Source organism: Rhineura floridana, chromosome 2 (assembly GCF_030035675.1).
Source record: "Rhineura floridana isolate rRhiFlo1 chromosome 2, rRhiFlo1.hap2, whole genome shotgun sequence".
Classification (NCBI taxonomy): Eukaryota; Metazoa; Chordata; class Lepidosauria; order Squamata; family Rhineuridae; genus Rhineura; species Rhineura floridana.
Window position 1 is genome coordinate 162,448,676 of NC_084481.1, and position 19,632 is coordinate 162,468,307.

At 40.9% G+C, this 19,632-nt stretch overlaps 1 protein-coding gene across 4 annotated transcripts in view; it reads left to right on the forward strand.

The window, feature by feature from the left end:
- SMOC1 (SPARC related modular calcium binding 1) overlaps window positions 1-19,632 on the forward strand; it is a 128,221-nt gene that overhangs the window by 95,764 nt on the left and 12,825 nt on the right. For 3 of the 4 annotated variants that reach the window (XM_061611151.1, XM_061611152.1, XM_061611154.1), the window contains exons 8-10: window positions 1,687-1,879; window positions 6,178-6,260; window positions 7,881-7,986. In XM_061611151.1, coding sequence (XP_061467135.1) covers window positions 1,687-1,879; window positions 6,178-6,260; window positions 7,881-7,986 — 382 coding nt within the window. The remainder of the gene's footprint in view (window positions 1-1,686; window positions 1,880-6,177; window positions 6,261-7,880; window positions 7,987-19,632) is intronic. The other variant, XM_061611155.1, reaches the window with a different exon arrangement.

Below are 19,632 nucleotides of genomic sequence, written 5' to 3' on the forward strand. Positions count from 1 at the left end.
ATCTAGTATTTTACAATATAATTCAACAAAATAAAAATTTGACGTTTGAATCAAGCCCATGTCCGCTTGATATTGCATTGAGCCAGGAACAGATACTACATGATCTGAAGGTGTGTAGTCAAGATTGTTTTAATACCTCATCTGATCTTTGTGTGAACTTAGACTCAACATTTTGCTTTGAATTTCTGCATTGCAGAACTTGGTAGAGTTAGATGTAAATATGCCTGTAATGTTTTTCATTTCAGGGGAGCATTTTCCATTGCTTGTTGCGTTAAAGCAAACAAATGGAAAGTTTGAGCAGACCACAGAGGGGATTATTTGGTTTCTTTTGCTGCATCTGAGTAAATGAATGACCCACCTCACCTTGACAGCAAAGGTGTAAATCGCTGTCAGGCAGCGAGCTTGAATAATTTGACAGGTTGTGATGTAACTGATTTGTGAGGACACCCAGAGGCCTCTTTCTGAATAACTCCTCTGTAGACCACAGAAACAGTCATCTTTTTTTAAAAAAATGTAAAACCTGTCAGCTAGCAAAGTAAAGACCCCTTACATATCAGCTGAGGTCTGACCTTCTCAGATTTTGTTCATTTTTCTTAATTACCTCTCCTCTGTACTCTGTTTTGCAACCCTGATCAAGTTACTCTCTTGTTTTGCCAAGTTTGCTTTGTGCACACACAGAGAGGGGTTTTTTTTGTTTAAAAGCATAATGTGTAGATTTTTCTATGGTAACTTTAATTTGGGGAGGGGGATCATCGAGACCAGGAATAGCCAAACTTGTGCCCTCCAGATGTTGCTGACTACAGTTTTCATTATCCTTTACCATTGGCCATGCTAACGGGCTGAGCAATATCTGGAGGATACCCCATTGGCTATCTAGACAGTGGTTTCAAAATCTATAGAGAACACTTTCCACATTATCTTCTCTGTCAACAAACTCCTACACATCTGCCACAGTATATCCCTGTCTCTTATAGAATCAGTTGTGTTACAGTGAATTCTGGGGCCCATTCTTAGGTGTGCTCACAGAGCATCAGCCAGAATTGTTGAACTCTGCAGTTGTATCTGCAAATTGACTGTACCTTTGAACAGTGGTTAAGGTGTTGGACTATGACCTGGGAGACCACGGTTCGAATCCCCACATAGCCAGGAAACTCACTGGGTGCCTTGGGCCAGTCACTGCCTCTCAGCCTCATGAAAACCCTATTCATAGGGTCACCATAAGTCGGAATTGACTTGAAGGCAGTACTTTTACATTTTGAACATGCCCAGCACTATGATGATGCACTGGTGAAGAGGAAAGGATCAGCAATAATGGTGGAAATGTTCAATGAAGGGCCTCTTGATGAAATTCCAAAGAACTGCAAAGTTCCATGAAAGCCAGGATGAAAACTCCTAGACTGAGATGTGAGGGCATGGCATCTGCAGATGTTGGCATCTTTTCTCCTTTAAGCCTGCTAAACCTTTGGCAAAGAAATATGTCTCATAAAAACTTGAGCTACAGTGGTGACCTGTGTTGCTGCATTTTAGGCTTCTGTCTGTAGGATCAGATTGTACATTGTGTTTGCAGGAGGGAAATAGGGGCTTATTCCCTCTATTTCTGGGTTCCCTAAATTATCAAGGTGTGAATGGTAGGAAGACTTTGTTATGTGACATGGATAGTGATCCTCTCTATGCTTTCTTTTCCAGAGAAAGTTAATTCATGTGACCAAGAGAGGCAAAGTGCTCTTGAAGAGGCCAGGCAGAACCCCCGTGAAGGGATTGTTATCCCTGAATGTGCTCCTGGGGGGCTGTATAAGCCAGTGCAGTGCCATCAATCTACAGGATATTGTTGGTGTGTTCTGGTAGACACAGGTCGCCCCCTGCCTGGTACTTCTACCAGGTAAGAATGATTTCCTGTGAATTACATATTAGAAAGTGAAATAAGTTTTGTCATGGGGCAGGGAACCACTATTTCATAGTCTAGGACCCACACCCAACATACAGTTTCTTTCTAGTCTGCAGGAGTATTTATAATAATAATAAATAATAAAATTTAATTTATGTGTCACCTATCTGGCCGATGGCCACTCTAGGCGACGTACATGTAAACAGTTAAAACACAATGTGATAAAATACATTAATACAATATATAAACAATACAGCAGCAACAACAATATTAGTGCAGGGTAAGAGGCATTTCAGTCATAAAAGTTAACCCTCCCCGGAAATCCCAAAGGCCTGTTGAAAGAGCCAGGTCTTTAAGGCTTTACGAAATACATTTAGGGAAGAGGCGTGCTGTAGATCTTGTGGGAGGGAGTTCCAAAGGGTGGGGTAAATAGCATAGGTAATCCCAGAGCAGAGAGAATTTATTGCCATTTCTCCTAGAAGGAATCAATGATCATGGTTTACTTAAATGTTAAAGATATAAAATAGTATTTAATTTTTTTTGTAAAAAATGCTGATGATTTTTAAAAGCCCTCAAGATTAAACTCTATTAGTCACTTTAAACAAAACTGGCTTAAAACCCAATTTTAAATTTTTTAAGCTCAGACAGATAGAAGACTAAAGCAAAAAGTATTTTAATATTTTACTAAGCATTTTGTTTTCTTTCAGATTTTCAGCTTAATTATTTGTCTATTTTGCGGTCCATGGTATGCGCAAAGCTCTCCTCCAATACCATATTTCAAATGAGTTGATTTTTCTCTTATCTGCTTTTTTCACTGTCCAACTTTCACATCCATACATAGAGATGGGGAATACCATGGTCTGAATGATCCTGACTTTAGTGTTCAGTGATACATCTTTGCATTTGAGGACCTTTTCTAGTTCTCTCATAGCTGCCCTCCCCAGTCCTAGCCTTCCTCTCATTTCTTGACTATTGTCTCCATTTTAGTTAATGGCTGCGCCAAGGTATTGACAATCCTTGACAAGTTCAGTGTTCTCATTGTCAGTTTTAAAGTTACATAAATCTTCTGTTGTCATTACTTTAGTCTTTTTGACGTTCAGCTGTAGTCCTGCTTTTGTGCTTTCCTCTTTAACTTTCATCAGCATTCATTTCAAATCATTACTGGTTTCTGCTAGTAGTATGGTATCGTCTGCGTATCTTAAATTATTGATATTTCTCCCTCCAAGTTTCACACCTCCTTCATCTTGGTCCAATCCCACTTTCCGTATGATATGTTCTGCATATAGATTAAACAAATAGGGTGATAAAATACACCCCGTCTCACACCCTTTCTGATTGGGAACCAATTGGTTTCTCCATATTCTGTCCTTACAGTAGTCTCTTGTCCAGAGTATAGGTTGTGCATCAGGACAATCAGATGCTGTGTCACCCCCATTTCTTTGAAAGCATTCCGTAGTTTTCCATGATCTACACCAGTGTTTCCCAAACTTTTTTTATTTTTTTGTTGCTGGACTACAACTCCCATCAGCCCCAGCCAGCATGGCCAATGGTCAGGAATTATGGGAACTGTAGTCCAGCAACAAAAAAATAAAAAAAGTTTGGGAAACGCTGATCTACACAATCAAAGGCTTTGCTGTAATCTATAAAGCACAGGGTGATTTCCTTCTGAAATTCCTTGGTCCGTTCCATTACCCAACGTATGTTTGCGATATGATCTCTGGTACCTCTTCCCTTTCTCAATCCAGCTTAGACATCTGGCATTTCTTGATCCATATATGATAAGAGCCTTTGTTGTAGAATCTTGAGCATTACTTTACTTGCATGGGATATTACAGCAATAGTTCGATAATTACTGCATTCCCCGGGATCCCCTTTCTTTGGAATTGGGATATATATTGAACGCTTCCAGTCTGTGGGCCATTGTTTAGTTTTCCATATTTCTTGACAAATTTTTGTCAAAATTTGGACAGATTCAGTCTCAGTAGCTTGTAGCAACTCTATTGGTATGCCATCTGTTCCTGGTGATTTGTTTGTTCCAAGTATTTTAAGAGCAGCTTTCACTTCACATTCTTAAAATTTCTGGTTCTTCATCATATGGTTCCTCCGTGAATGAATCTGTCATCCTGGCATCTCTTTTATAGGGTTCTTCAGTGTATTGCTTCCATCTTCCTTTTATTTCATCTCGGTCAGTCAGTGTGTTTCCCTGTTGATTATTCAGCATCCCTACTCTTGGTTTAAATTCTGCTTTAATTTCTCATATTTTTTGGAATAGGGCTCTTGTTCTACCTTTTTTGTTGTCCTCTTCTATTTCTATGCAATAACTATTGTAATAGTTCTCTTTGTCCCTATGTACTAGTCGGTGTATTGTTGCATTTAGGGTTCTAACCATGTTTCTATCACCTTTTGTTTTTGCTTTCCTTCTCTCTTTAACCATTTTAAAAGTTTCTTCAGTCATCCATTGAGGTCTTTCTCTCTTTTTATTTAGAGGTATTGTCTTTTTGCATTCTTCCCTGATAATGTCTCTGACTTCACTCCATAGTTCTTCTGGCTCTCCGTCAACTATTTTTAAAGCCTCAAATCTGTTCCTTAATTGATCTTTGTATTCTGGGATATTATTTAAATTGTATTTTGGCATTACGATTGCTTTGTTGTTCTTCTTTAGCTTTAGTCTGATTTTCGATATTATCAGTTCATGATCTGTACCACAGTCTGACCCTGGTTTTGTTTTCACAGAAAGTATGAAACTTTTCCGTCTTCTGCTACCAGTTATATAATCAATTTGATTCCTATATTGACCATTTGGTGATGTCCCCGTGTACAGTCGTCTTTTTGGTTGCTCAAAAAATGTGTTTGCAAGAAAATTATTGGCTTCACAGAATTCAATAAGTCTTTCTCCTGCTTCATTTCTATCTCTTAAGCCCCATTTCCCCACAATTCCTAGTTCTTCTCTGTTCCCTACTTTTGCATTCCAGTCCCCCATGATTATCATCACATATTTTAGTGTGTGATTAATTTCTTCCTGTACTTCTGCATAAAATCTCTCCAATTCCTCTTCTTCTGCATTTGCCGTCGGAGCATAGACTTGGATGATGGTTATGTTAATAGGTTTCCCATTTAATCTCATTGATATCACTCGCTCAGACCTTGCAATTGTAGCTCCTAATTGCTTTTGCTACATCATTTCTCACTATTAAAGCAACCCCGTTTCTTCTTAATTTATGATTTCCTGCATAAAATATTTTGTAGTTACCTGACTGAAAATGTCCCATTTCCATCCATTTTAATTCACTCACGTCAAGTATTGTAATGTTGACATTACAAACCTTTCCAAAAGATTTCACCAGACCTGCGTCAACAGTAGTCACTATAGGAGTCCTTCCTTCTCTGGGTTTCCACATTTGTAGCCCAAGAGCAGCATTCTGATCTCTCTTGGGTGCTTTAGGGTCTTTTGATCAGATGTCTTCCCTGATCCTTGCTTTCCTCATTGGTGCTTCAGCTCAGATTCACAAGATCAAACGACACGTTACTGTAAATGCATGATTGCAGTTAACATGGTGGTTTTGTTTTTGCTTTTTTAAAGAAAACAAAAATAGATCCAGAGGTGCCCAACTGAGATCAGGACCATGGTAGATGGGGATTTTTTTTTTAACCTTTCCACCCAACTGCAGTCCTGAGAAGCTCTCCTGAAGTGCTATTCTGGGAGGGAAGCTTCTGTTGGTGCCATTGTTCAACTTTCAGTTATAACTCTTCATGTAAATTTCTATTATTGGGTATTGTCATAAGAATCTTAGATACTTTAAGAATGTAAAAAACAAAAACAAACAACAACCCCACCATCATCAACAACAGAAGGCACGTGTGTGACAAGTTAATTTAGCCCTGAATAGCTGGGAGAATTGTGGGTAGGCTGTTGGGAGTCCCCACAGCTCAGTGTGCCATGACACTGCTAAGTAACATTCTATGGCTGGTGCTGGAGGTGGGAGGAGATCTAGATGAAGAGTGTTAGACTCAAAGGAGACTGCCACAACTAGTCCCTTTCTTCTGCTCTTTCTAACCCCAGTCCTCTCCTGTTCAGTTTTTCTGCTCCATACATACAAAGCTGGAAAGTAAAGTAGAAAGCAGGAGAATAAATGCCACAGGACACAATGTTCCCACAGAAATAGTGTCTTTTGTGCTTCTACTGTCATTGCCACTGCCCCAGCTGACCCTTGTGCTTGGGGTGGGGAGAGGAGTGGGAGAACTCCAGAAGTCCATATCTTAAGGACATTTTTTTTAATCTCTTTGTACTCTAGATATGAGACCCCTGTGTGTGAAAGTGATGCCAGATCAAAGAGTCCAGAAAATGATGACCCATTCAAAGGCAGAGAACTTCCAGGTCAGAGTGGAGGAAAATTCTGCTTATTCGGCTCCCATCTCATTTGCTTATCTCAGCATTAAAAGTTAAGATAAATAAGATAAGAGGAGGATTCACTAGAGACAAATATCAAGCAGACTTCAGAGTTGAGCTTTAGCTTAGGTTTATAACTGTACTCGTGCATATTCAATATTACTACGTTTGCTGATGATAATCTTAGAAAATGTCTGGGAAGATATCTTTCCTCCCCCCAATCAATATGCTTTAAATATGGGAAATAAACCTCCCCCCACCCTTGTTGCCTAGCTTTCCCACCTGCCTCCCATAATTTCTGTTATGCTTCATGTTGATCCAAATAATTATTGTACAAATTTTGGTACGAAAATGGTAGAAGAGACAAGAATGTGGCTGGCTCGTTATTGAAAGGCTCTCTCCAGTGTATGTGTGGCTACTAGTTTACTGTTGATTTATGATCATTTGCAGATGATTTTAACACTCTGTTTACATGTAGCATCTGCACTGAACAATCTGGTGGTAATATTTATTTTTCAGTTTGTACCTCGTATTTTAGTCACTTATGGATTTCCAAGATGGCTAATTTTATATAGATGTTTGTGTAGATCTAGTTCAGGGAAGGGGAACCTCTGGCCTCTGAGTCAATCAAGGCCTGCCAGAGGTCCAGTTTCGCCCTCAAGGTCATTTTTCTCAAACCACACCTACCTGCCCATCAACCTAGAGATGCCAGCTAATGGGAAGAAGGTTTGATCCTGCATAGGCTACACGATCCTGCATAGGCTACACAGTCCTGTTCCCTGCAGCCAAGGCCACAGGATTGAATCCCCACTCATCAGCTGATATCACTAAAAGTCCTTTGCCCGAGTACCCTTTGAAGCAGCTCTTGTGCTGAGCTTCTTCAAAGAGGCTTTTGCAAAGGTTTTAAGACAGCTCCTGCACTCCCATTTGCTCAAACAGGAGTGTGAGGGCTGTCTTGAAGCCTTTTGCAAGTTTTCCCACTCAGTCTTTAAGTCCCTGATCTCAGAGACTTAAACGGAAAGCACAATAATGATGTCATGTGATTGACCACCCACCTGTCAAATTTAGCCCACAAGGCAGATCCTAATAAGGATCTGCCCATGGAGCTACAAAAGGTTCACCACTCCCATCTAGTTGTATTATCTTAAAGAATCCTGAGCAAGGTTCACATTATGATTTAAAATAGCCATGTGGACTGAAATGTACATTAACCTCAGATTTGGTTGTCTTGGTGAACATGTGTGTTTGAGTGCCTTTGTCCTCATTTTGCTGCATTTTCCATTTTGTTTGGAGGACTTTTCCTTTGTTCATTTAAACCTATTACAATGTAGAACATCCGGTATGCATTTGTGCAACCGTGCTTTCATCTTTGCATTTTTGACCTTAGGAACAGCCCAGTGCAATATACCATGGGAGATGAAAATGTGGGTCAGATTTGGGGGGCCAAGTGAGATTTAGGCTGTTGGCAATTATGCAGGATGCAGCAGTCATTAGAACTGCATTCAAACAAAATTTGGCAACTTCCTGTAATATAGACATGGCCTTGGGAAGAACAGGAACCTGCTTTGTCTGCCATTTGTTCAAAGTAAGCTTCTCTTATTTTTGCAGGCTGCCCAGAAAGGAAGAAAGTGGAATTTATTACCAGTTTACTGGATGCTCTCACCACAGACATGGTACAGGCCATTAACTCAGCAGCACCTGCTGGAGGCGGGAGGTGAGTCTGAAAGGAAGCTGAACTGAACTGAACTGAGGCAGCCAAAGATCTGTAGATGCATCAGTTTTTATTCTGAACAGGAGACTATTCCAGTAGAGTAATGCACTAAGGAAATTCATGATCTCGACTATGTTATAGGTAGGGATGAGGAGAAAATTTGATTGTTTCCTAATTGTTTCCAAAACAATATGCAAACTAAAATACAGCCATGCTTCAAAGTTTGCACTTATCTGAATTTTCCAATGCAGCTCTCCAGCCAAATAATGTGTATAAAAATGCTGCTGAACTACAACTCCCATCAGCCTCAGTGAGCATAACCAATGGCCAAGGATGGTGAGAGTTGTAGTTCAGCAACATCTGGAGGGCCAAAGGTTCCCCATGCATGGTGTAGAGATCCTCCTCTGCTTGGCCTCCCTGTCTGATTCACTTTTGATATTGTAGTCAGGCAGAAGGGAGATTACTTAAAGCAGATATTGTTCAAATATTATTAGTCTAAATGTAGCAGCAAGATATGCACTTGTTTCAGTGAGGGTATTTTATTCATTATCATATTGGCTAAACGATATCAGCTGATTTACACTTGCATAAACATCCGCTGATTTCCCCACACTTGCCTGAACTTGCAATAAGATGCTCAGAGCTGTTTTACACATTCATATACATCTTGATTTCTTTGCACTTGATTATGCAACACTTGGTATTTATAGCTGAATGTGTGAAGTACTTCTGCAGAAGTGAAATGAAAATTCTATCTGTGGCATTTGATCTGTAATAGCTTATTTGCTCATGCAAGTCACCACTTAATGTTGCAGTCATGACTGTGGTTTGATTCCCAACAGCTCACAATTACTAGCCAACCTAAAGCTATGATTTGTTGTTGGCTTGCTGAATGCAGAAAGTCTGGGTTATCATTACTTGTGAGCACAGTGATTTAACACTGAATATGCATGTATTTCATAGCAGTCCATATTATCATATCTTAAAAAGGAAAAGGGTGGTAGGCAAGTAATAAGACTTTCAGCGTCCCAAGGCAAATAATTCTGAGGATGGTATTTCATATCTTATTTTATACAGTGCTAGTTTTTTAAAAATAGTCTTTCTAAAGTATATTTTAATTTGGCATTTGTACCTTGTTAATCATATCGGTGGTAGAATGTCTGAACTAGATGTTCTGCAGTTTGTTGATATGTTGAAATATTCAACATGCAGTGGCAATAATTCATTTTTATGCAGATGATACTAAAAAGCCTGTTTGGATTTAAGTAATGAGCCAAAACCTTCTGTAATAGAAAATGTGCTTTTCCTTTTCTAAGTTAGAAGTGGCTTGATTTCACAGGATGTTGTTGTTGTTTTGTAACTTTACAGTGAGTCAGAGGTGAAGAAAACTTTAGAGAGTATTTGGCATCCTTAGTTGTTAGGTTTCAGTCTTTGTGCCTTTGTAAGCAGCACTCTTAAAAATAAACTATGAAAAGCTAGAAATTTCTGAAAAACGTAAATGCGTCTGTGTTAGAATTGCTTTTAATATGTTTTCTTTAATAATATGTTTTTAACCCTTTTTAAAGATGTTTTTAAAGCTTTTTTAAAAAAATGTTTTAATGTTGTTTCGTTTTAGTGTATTTTAAGGTCTTTTTATGATGTTTTAAAGTGTTTTAGCGTTTCTGTTTGCTGCCCTGGGCTCCTGCTGGGAGGAAGGGTGGGATATAAATCAAATAATCAAATAAATAATAAATAATTAAACAAATAATAAATAAATAAATGTAAGTAGGAAAATCTGTGGTTTTTTTAAAGCTTCACCATGCCAGTGTTCCTGAAGGCCCATATTTCTAATATGTCTGTGTGAAAACAGGGCCCTTTGGGTCTGAGGTCTCCCATCACCGTCTCCACCATGCTTGTCTTGCTGCATTCAGGTGTCAAGTGTGTTGGGGGAAGCCTTTTAAGTAACTCTCCCTGTGTAAGACAAACACCTTTTACTGTCCAAAGATTCTCAGCCATCTGCTTACCCTCAGTCATGATTTACTATATGAAACAGCTCCAATATAAACATCTGGGAGCTTCATTTAGCCTGGTTGTGCTCCAAACCATGTGCATTGAACATTCCATTCTTACTGAAAAAGGGGAAGAGCCACAGTCCAGTGGTTGAGCACCTGCTTTGCATGCAAAAGGCTCCAAGTTCAGTCTTCAGCATCTTCAGGTAGAGCTGGCAATGGCCCCTGCCTGAAGCTCTGGAGAGCTGCTGCCAGTCATGTTATGGATATGAACAGAGTAATTCAGTGGTCTGAGCTGCATGTGCCAGTGTGTGCATTTACCTAAGAAGCAGGCTTTTACCCTGCATTTAGATCACTGAGACTTAAGACTTAGTAAAATAAGAAAAGCTACTTTATTTATAGAAATACATAGATAGGAAAGGCATACCTAATTCTAACTAACTAACTAAGTTGGAGGTGCAATGCCCAAACTTAGGTACTGCCCTCATGGCTCAGGAGAGAGAACAAAGATGAAGATGTCTCCTCTCTCCTCTGACAGTAGAAGAAGAAGACGGAAGAGGGGCAGGTCAGCTCCCTGAGCATATCAGTTTACAATGGAAGGGAATTAGATAGAGAAGAGCACAGGTAAAGGTGGGCAAGGCTAGCCAGCTGGAGGACCCTAACTCTATCTTCCTTCTAGAATACAAACAAAAGAACCCAAACAGGAGTTGCTCTTACCCCACTTCCAACAAGTTAGTATAGACAGTACTGAACTAGATGGACCAATGGTGTGACTTGGCACCATGCAACTTTCTGTAAAAGTATGTTCATACAAAACAAATTCATTTCTAGACCAAGTCTCTAACATCCAGTGGCAAACACATTACATGGAAATAAATTCTGTTGAAAACAATGGGCCCCCCTTTCAATTAATGTCAAGGTCAGGTGGGAAGTATTTAAATGCCACCTTCAGTCAGACAAAGGAATTAATTCATGCTTCTAAGAACATAAGAACATAAGAAGAGCCTGCTGGATCAGGCCAGTGGCCCATCTAGTCCAGCATCCTGTTCTCACAGTGGCCAACCAGGTGCCTGGGGGAAGCCCGCAAGCAGGACCCGAGTGCAAGAACGCTCTCCCCTCCTGAGGCTTCCGGCAACTGGTTTTCAGAAGCATGCTGCCTCTGACTAGGGTGGCAGAGCACAGCCATCATGGCTAGTAGCCATTGATAGCCCTGTCCTCCATGAATTTGTCTAATCTTCTTTTAAAGCCATCCAAGCTGGTGGCCATTACTGCATCTTGTGGGAGCAAATGCCATAGTTTAACTATGCGCTGAGTAAAGAAGTACTTCCTTTTGTCTGTCCTGAATCTTCCAACATTCAGCTTCTTTGAATGTCCACGAGTTCTAGTATTATGAGAGAGGGAGAAGAACTTTTCTCTATCCACTTTCTCAATGCCATGCATAATTTTATACACTTCTATCATGTCTCCTCTGCCCCGCCTTTTCTCTAAACTAAAAAGCCCCAAATGCTGCAACCTTTCCTCGTAAGGGAGTCGCTCCATCCCCTTGATCATTCTGGTTGCCCTCTTCTGAACCTTTTCCAACTCTAGAATATCCTTTTTGAGATGAGGCGACAGAACTGTACACAGTATTCCAAATGCGGCCGCACCATAGATTTATACAACGGCATTATGATATCGGCTGTTTTATTTTCAATACCTTTCCTAATTATTGCTAGCATGGAATTTTCCTTTTTCACAGCTGCCGCACACTGGGTCGACATTTTCATCGTGCTGTCCACTACAACCCCGAGGTCTCTCTCCTGGTCGGTCACCGCCAGTTCAGACCCCATGAGCGTATATGTGAAATTAAGGTTTTTTGCTCCAATATGCATAATTTTACACTTGTTTATATTGAATTGCATTTGCCATTTTTCCGCCCATTCACTCAGTTTGGAGAGGTCTTTTTGGAGCTCTTCGCAATCCCTTTTTGTTTTAACAACCCTGAACAATTTAGTGTCGTCAGCAAACTTGGCCACTTCACTGCTCACTCCTAATTCTAGGTCATTAATGAACAAGTTGAAAAGTACAGGTCCCAATACCGATCCTTGAGGGACTCCACTTTCTACAGCCCTCCATTGGGAGAACTGTCCGTTTATTCCTACTCTCTGCTTTCTGCTTCTTAACCAATTCCTTATCCACAAGAGGACCTCTCCTCTTATTCCATGACTGCTAAGCTTCCTCAGAAGCCTTTGGTGAGGTACCTTGTCAAACGCTTTTTGAAAGTCTATGTCCACTGGATCACCTCTATCTATATGCTTGTTGACACTCTCAAAGAATTCTAATAGGTTACTGAGACAGGACTTTCCCTTGCAGAAGCCATGCTGGCTCTGCTTCAGCAAGGCTTGTTCTTCTATGTGCTTGGTTAATCTAGCTTTAATAATACTTTCTACCAGTTTTCCAGGGACAGAAGTTAAGCTAACTGGCCTGTAATTTCCGGGATCCCCTCTGGATCCCTTTTTGAAGATTGGTGTTACATTTGCCACTTTCCAGTCCTCAGGCACGGAGGAGGACCCGAGGGACAAGTTACATATTTTAGTTAGCAGATCAGCAATTTCACCTTTGAGTTCTTTGAGAACTCTCAGGTGGATGCCATCCGGGCCCGGTGATTTGTCAGTTTTTATATTGTCCTCAATTTCATATCTCATCTCAAGGTCTCCCTGAGCATTTTGATCAGGGGGATGATAGATCGTTCCCAGTATTAAGTCCCTCCTGGGGCACGGTATCACCACCCACAACGATTTTGTGGAGGAGTCTGCCTCTGGGCGTTTCGGGCTTGCTGGATTCAATGCCTTCTTTCACGTATAGAGCGACTCCGCCACCAATACGTCCTTCCGTGTCCTTCCGATATAGTTTATATCCAGGGATAACGGTATCCCACTGGTTTTGTCCATTCCACCAGGTCTCGGTTATGCTCTCTATATCAATGCTCTCCTCTAAGACCAAGCACTCCAGTTCTCCCATCTTGGTTTGCAGGCTCCTAGCATTAGCGTACAGGCACTTGTAAGCAGTGTCTCTCTTCAAGTGTCTTTGGCACTTGTGGTTAGGCCTGTGGTAATTTTGCTCTTCTGAATTTATATCCTGTGCCCCTGCTCTCACAATGCCTACTTCTAGGCCTACCCCTTTTAAAATTTCATCATTTCTTTGGTTTTTATCCCAGGGGGGAGGTTTATTCCAAACCGGACCTTTCTCAGCTCCTGTCGGGTTTCCCCCCTCAGTCAGTTTAAAAGCTGCTCTGCTATTACTATTATTATTATTATAATAATATTATTATTATTGCTATTATTTATTATTATTAGTAAAAGCTCTCTCTTTTCATCAAAATTCTTGCTACTAGTTTATTGCTATTTTCTCCTTGATGAGCAGTTCTGGTCAAGCACTTGGGATCTAGCGGAAAGTTCTGTCTGACAACAGGCAACTCCTCTCTCTTTGGGCATTTGTGTTGGGTAGTCTATCTCTGCAAGTTTATAGGAGAGAGCATGGTTGAGAGTCAAAGCTTCTCAGTTTGTGATCAATATATACATTATTAGCCCTTCAGCAAATATTTCAGTGATTGCTGGGCTTCCTTCAGACCTTCCCAGTTACTTGCACTATTTACATTATCATAATTTGTATCTGTGGAACTGGGTGACATGGCTTCCTGGGAACTGCACCTTAGTAATACTGGGCCCACCCATGTAGCTGGTCATGCTCTCGACCTTGTGTTTGTCCTGGGAGAGGAGAGAAGTGCTCTGAAGTTGGGAGTGGTTCTTTCCACCCCGTGTCATGGTCAGATCACCACCTGGTAAACATGGACTTTTCGATGCCACACCCCCTCCGCAGGGGTGATGGACCTATTAGAATGGTCCGCCCCAGGCGCCTGATGGATCCTGATGGATTCCTGACTGCGCTAGGGGAATTGGAACCTGCTGAAGGTCGCCCGGTCGAAACCCTGGTGATGGAGTGGAATGAAAGGATCACCGGGGCATTAGACCGGGTGGCTCTGAAACGTCCTCTCCCCCTGAACAGAACTCAGTTAGCTCCATGGTATACACCACGGCTGCGTACTCTGAGACAGGAGGTGAGACGACTAGAACGCCGGTGGCGGAAATCCCGCTCCGAAGGTGTCCGGACACAAGTTAGAGCAGCAGTAACTGCCTACCAAGTGGCAATAAAGGCAGAAAAGAAAACTTTCTTTACTGCCTCTATTGCGTCTGCAGAGTGCTGTCCCAGGAGGTTATTCCAAGTGGTCCGAAGCCTGGTCGGTCCAGTTGCTCAGGAACCCTTGGAACAGTCAAAAGCCTCCTGTGACATCTTGGCTAAGCACTTTGCCGATAAAATCGAACGCTTACGGAGCTCGATCCCGTGCGCCGTGGACACAGTAGATGAACCAGAGTTGGCCAGTTGCACGCCGGTTTGTTTGGATCATTTTCAGCCTCTCTCTTCTGAGGATGTGGACAAGGTGCTCTCGACTGTAAAGCCTACCACCTGTCTAACTGATCCTTGCCCATCGTGGCTCATTATGAGCTGCAGAGAGAAGTTGGGTGAGGGGATTAAGGCGGTGGTAAACGCATCCTTGAAAGAGGGTGTGATGCCATCAGCCCTCAAGGAGGCAATTGTAAAGCCCATCTTGAAGAAGCCCTCCTTGGATCCCCAAGTTTTCAATAACTTCCGCCCAATTTCGAACTTACCATTCTTGGGCAAGGTCATTGAGCGAGTGGTGGCTAATCAGTTGTCGACACACTTGGATGAAACGGATTACTTAGATCCATACCAATCGGGCTTCAGGACTGGTCACGGAACTGAAACAGCCTTGGTCGCTCTGGTAGATGATAGGAGGAGGGGATTAGATAGGGGAGAATTCACCTTTCTTGTCCTCCTCGATCTCTCAGCGGCTTTTGATACTGTCGACCACAGTATCCTGTTATATCGCCTAGAGAGATTGGGAATAGGAGGTACCGTGTTACGGTGGTTCCGTTCCTTTCTCTCTGACAGATACCAACAGGTGGCATTGGGGGAGGAGGTTTCAGACCCTTGGCCACTCAATTGTGGTGTGCCACAGGGCTCTATCCTCTCTCCCATGCTATTCAACATCTATATGAAGCCGCTGGGGGCTATCATCAGGAGATTTGGGCTGCAGTGTCACCAGTATGCGGATGACACTCAGCTCTATCTCTCTTTTTTTTTTTCAATAATTTTTATTCAGATTTTCATAAAACATACAAGACAAAATCATAAAACATTCAAAGACAAAAAACAAAATCAAAAATAGTTAAACAAAAAGAAAAAAAGAAAAAAAAAAAGAAAAATAAAAAATAAAGAGTAAAATATTGACTTCCCATTTGTCAAAGATCAAATCAGTTATAAGTCTATAATATATAACAATCCTGTCTCTTAAGTCATATTATAAAATCACTTTCCTCCAGTAGTTATCTTACTTAATCATCAAATCTCATAAACATTACTTTATTCTTTCCACAAAAAGTCAAAGAGAGGTTTCAATTCTTTAAGAAATATATCTATCAATTTTTTTTTTCCAGATAAGCATATCGATTAATCCATCTCATTACTAATTATGATAATCTTATTGTCATAACCATAGTCAAAATAAACATTTCAATTAATCCATCACATCAGAATCTGTTAGGTTCAATAATTTCAGTAGCCATTGTTCTATTATCTCTATTAGTTCCATTTTCCATCTTCCATCTTCAGTAGTCTTGTTAAGTCCAGTAATTTCAATATCCAATCTTCCATTATCAGTATTCCATAATAATCTTGCTGTCAAAGCCATAGTCATATAGTAAGAGTCTGATGGGGATTACCTCTATCCCAAATATTTTCTTGCCATCCATTCTGAATAGGTTGCTGAAATACTGCTGTAAAATCATATCTCTGTTCTTTTTTTCAAAATACACTGGGTCATCTCTTAAAAGTTTTTCCATTGTCACATGGCTGCAGATAATTCCATAGATTTTCTCTATATTGGGCTCCATCACATCATTCCAGTCCAGAAGATTATCCATGCCATTGATAACTTTATCTCTAGAATCTTCATTCATTTCTTCAGAGATAACATTGAGTTCCAAACAATAGATTTTATTTCTAAAGTCCATAGACTCCAAATCTTGTTCCTGTTCCACGTTGGTTCCAATCTCCGGGATCTCCTCTCTCACAGGGACCCCTATTCCAGTCTCCAGGGTCGCCTCTCTCACAGGGACCCCTGTTCCAATCTCCGGGGTCTCCTCTCTCACAGGGACCCCTTCCAGGGTCACCTCTCTCACAGGGACCCTTATATCTTTAATCTCCTGCTTCATTTTACTCAATTCAATTTTCATTATCTCAATCTCATCCATTATTTTCTGAAACATAGTTATTTCCAGATTTTCAGCCACTTTCTTAATTGCCATTTTAAAAGAAAAATATAGGAAAACCACTTCTTATTTCAGCAACAATTGGGTTAATACTCCAAACTTGGTGACATCACAGTATAAACAGAGCAGACAGCCTTATCTCTCCAATAGTTAAGTAAACAAAATGCAGTTCCCAGGATCGAAACAATTAATGGCAATCGTCAAGAAACAGATTCGTCAAAATAAAATAGACCAAAAAGAGAGTAGTCTCAAAACAGTATAATATTTTTCAAAATAAAAATCTGGAATAGAAATCCCTCTTCTGTGTATATCTTTAGAATGCAAATCCAGGACAGCTTTTTGCAACAAAAACAGAGATAAGCTATTAATTAGTGCGTAGCAGAGAGAAGTTATGGCTCCCCAGTGAGATGTCAAAAACTGATCAATCTGGCAAATCTCTTTTAAACAGCAACAATTTAAGTCAAGTAAAAGAAAAATATAGAAAGAAGGGTGCTTGCCTGTTAATGCGTTCTCTCTTAGAAGATAAGGTGAACGTTCGCTTTATCAGATAGAGCTTGCTGTTAAAAATCCGTCCCACCTCCGTCGGCTGGACCTCGTCCCATAAATTAATGAGATCTGGTCGTCCCAACAAAAATAGGCTTTGAGGTTAATCTCTTCGTTTCTCCCTACCCGGGAGAAGTTTAATCAGTCAAAAAAAAAAGAAAAAACTGACTGATATATCTGAATAAGCTTCTTTTGAGGCAGGAGCCCGTCTCAAAAGCAGGCACAGGCTAAGTCACCCTTCCCGGAAGTCACTCAGCTCTATCTCTTGTTTAAATCTTCACCAGAGTTGGCTGTGGAGACCATGTCCAAGTGCCTGGAGTCCGTGAGTGGATGGATGGGAAGGAATAGGCTGAAACTGAACCCCGACAAGACCGAGGTACTACTCGTGGGGGACAAGAGAAGGCTGGGATTTGTTGACCTGAAGTTCAATGGGGTGAGTCTACCCCTGAAGGACCAGGTCCGCAGCCTCGGGGTTGTACTTGATTCCAAGCTGTCCATGGAGGCTCAGATTTCGGCTGTGAGCCGGGCAGCTTGGTATCAACTACACCTTATACATAGGCTGCAATCCTACCTTCCTGTTCATCAGCTCCCACTGGTGGTACATGCCCTGGTCACCTCTCGATTAGATTACTGTAATGCGCTCTACGTGGGGTTACCCTTGAAAATGGTCCGGAAATTACAACTTATACAACATGCGGCGGCTCGGCTACTTACAAACAGTCGTCGCCGGGACCATATCACGCCAGTGCTGTTCGATCTACACTGGCTTCCAGTTGTTTTCCGGGCCCAATTCAAGGTGTTGGTACTAACCTATAAATCTCTATACGGTCTCGGCCCAGTTTATCTAAAGGAGCGCCTACAACGCCACCAATTATGCCGCCTGACAAGATCGGCCACTCAAGGCCTTCTCTCAATCCCGCCAACCAAAGCAGCTAGATTGGCGGGAACTAGGGAGAGGGCCTTCTCAGTGGCGGCCCCCACCCTCTGGAACTCCCTCCCACAAGATCTTCGGCACGTCTCTTCCCTGAATATGTTCCGCAAGGCCTTAAAGACCTGGCATTTCCAACAGGCTTTTGGGACTTCTGGGGAGGTTTAATGGCCTTATGATTTAAATACTGCCTACCATATATTGTTTGTTAGCATAATTTATACTGTTACACTGTATTTTTGTATTCTATTTTGTTGTAATTTATTGTATGTACGTCACCTAGAGTGGCCACTGGCCAGATAGGTGACACATAAATTAAATTTTATTATTATTATTATTATTATTAGAAGATATTTGCCACATTGTTGTAGTTTTACAGCATTTACTTCCTTACTCTGTACAGCTGTTTTGTCTTACTCATATGTCAGCCTTTTGGAAGAGAGTGAAGTGACAAACTGAGACAGATTGTAAAGTGGTGATCCTTGTAAACCTTGCTGATGCAACTAAAATTTGCTAAAGACAGATGGTGCTTTGGATGGGGTGTGTGTCTCATTTGGATTCTAACAGTCAGTTTGATGGATACAAGCTTTGCTGCATATGAATGACACAGCTATTTTGCAAAGCAGTAATCTGTGGCTTGGCTTAGAAGATCCAATGTGCTGGTTGCATATTTTTTTGTATTTGCTAAGGAGCATAATATGCTGCCCTGAAGTTAACTCTGGCAGGAGAGAGAACTGAGTATGATGTTGATTGTTTCTGAGTGTGGGTAGTGGCTCCACTGTTCTCCATAAACCTCATCCCTCACTTTATTTCATGAATGACTGTTTCCATCTTGACAGCAGGACTAGACACTATCAATCCACAGAATGCTTAACAAATGTTTTCAATTTTCTACAGATATTCACTAAGCACCTTGTTGTCCTTTTGAAACCCTGTGAGGCAATTTGTACCTGCAGTACCATACTACACGTTTTTGGAAGAATGTATGAGGCAGATGAACTAACTTATATCCAGCTTTATTATTACTTTTTAATTACTTGCACAGGCAGCATTTTCATCAGATTGCAGAAAGATGATAATACCTCTACTTTGAAATCTGAACACTTTGAAATGTTCAGAGTACTTCACATTCATTCTCTCAGAAGTGTAGGCTATGCGGGATTAATTAATTTAAACATTTCAACTAAAGAAGATTTCAACTACAGAAGACAAGCAAGTATGAAATCAAAACAAAAAACTCATCAGAAGAATCAAAACATCATAATCAGGGCACCTTGTAAATGGTTTTATTTTTTTCTGTTTTGTAGGTGGATAAAATGTGGCTCAGTGTTAGATTTTAATATATCTATGAGATCTCAGAGTATGGAAATGGTAGCAGGTGGAATTTAGAACACATATTCCCAAATCAGCATGTTAATAGTCCAGTGTGTGTGTGTGGGTATACATGTGTGTGTAGTTCTACCACAACGAAAGAGAAAAAGACCCTGACTTCTGCTAATTCCTTTTCTTCTCAAAAAGCTGACATAGATAAATGTGTTTTTGTTGGTCAGGCTAATGGGGTGGGGTGGGGGGAGACAGAGGTGATGTAATTTCTTAGTGCATTTACATTACTAATCCTGCTTCTTGCAAACTTTCTCTGTATGCTGCATTAGTAGGGCTATTGGTTTCATTCTGATGTGGTCAAAGTAGGCTCTTGAAACATTCTATACTATTCCTTATTTTCTTGTAAGTTGGGGGGTTGGTGTGTGGTGGAGGAGCACAGGGAGGAGGAGGGAAACTATCTGAACAAATTTATTGCAGT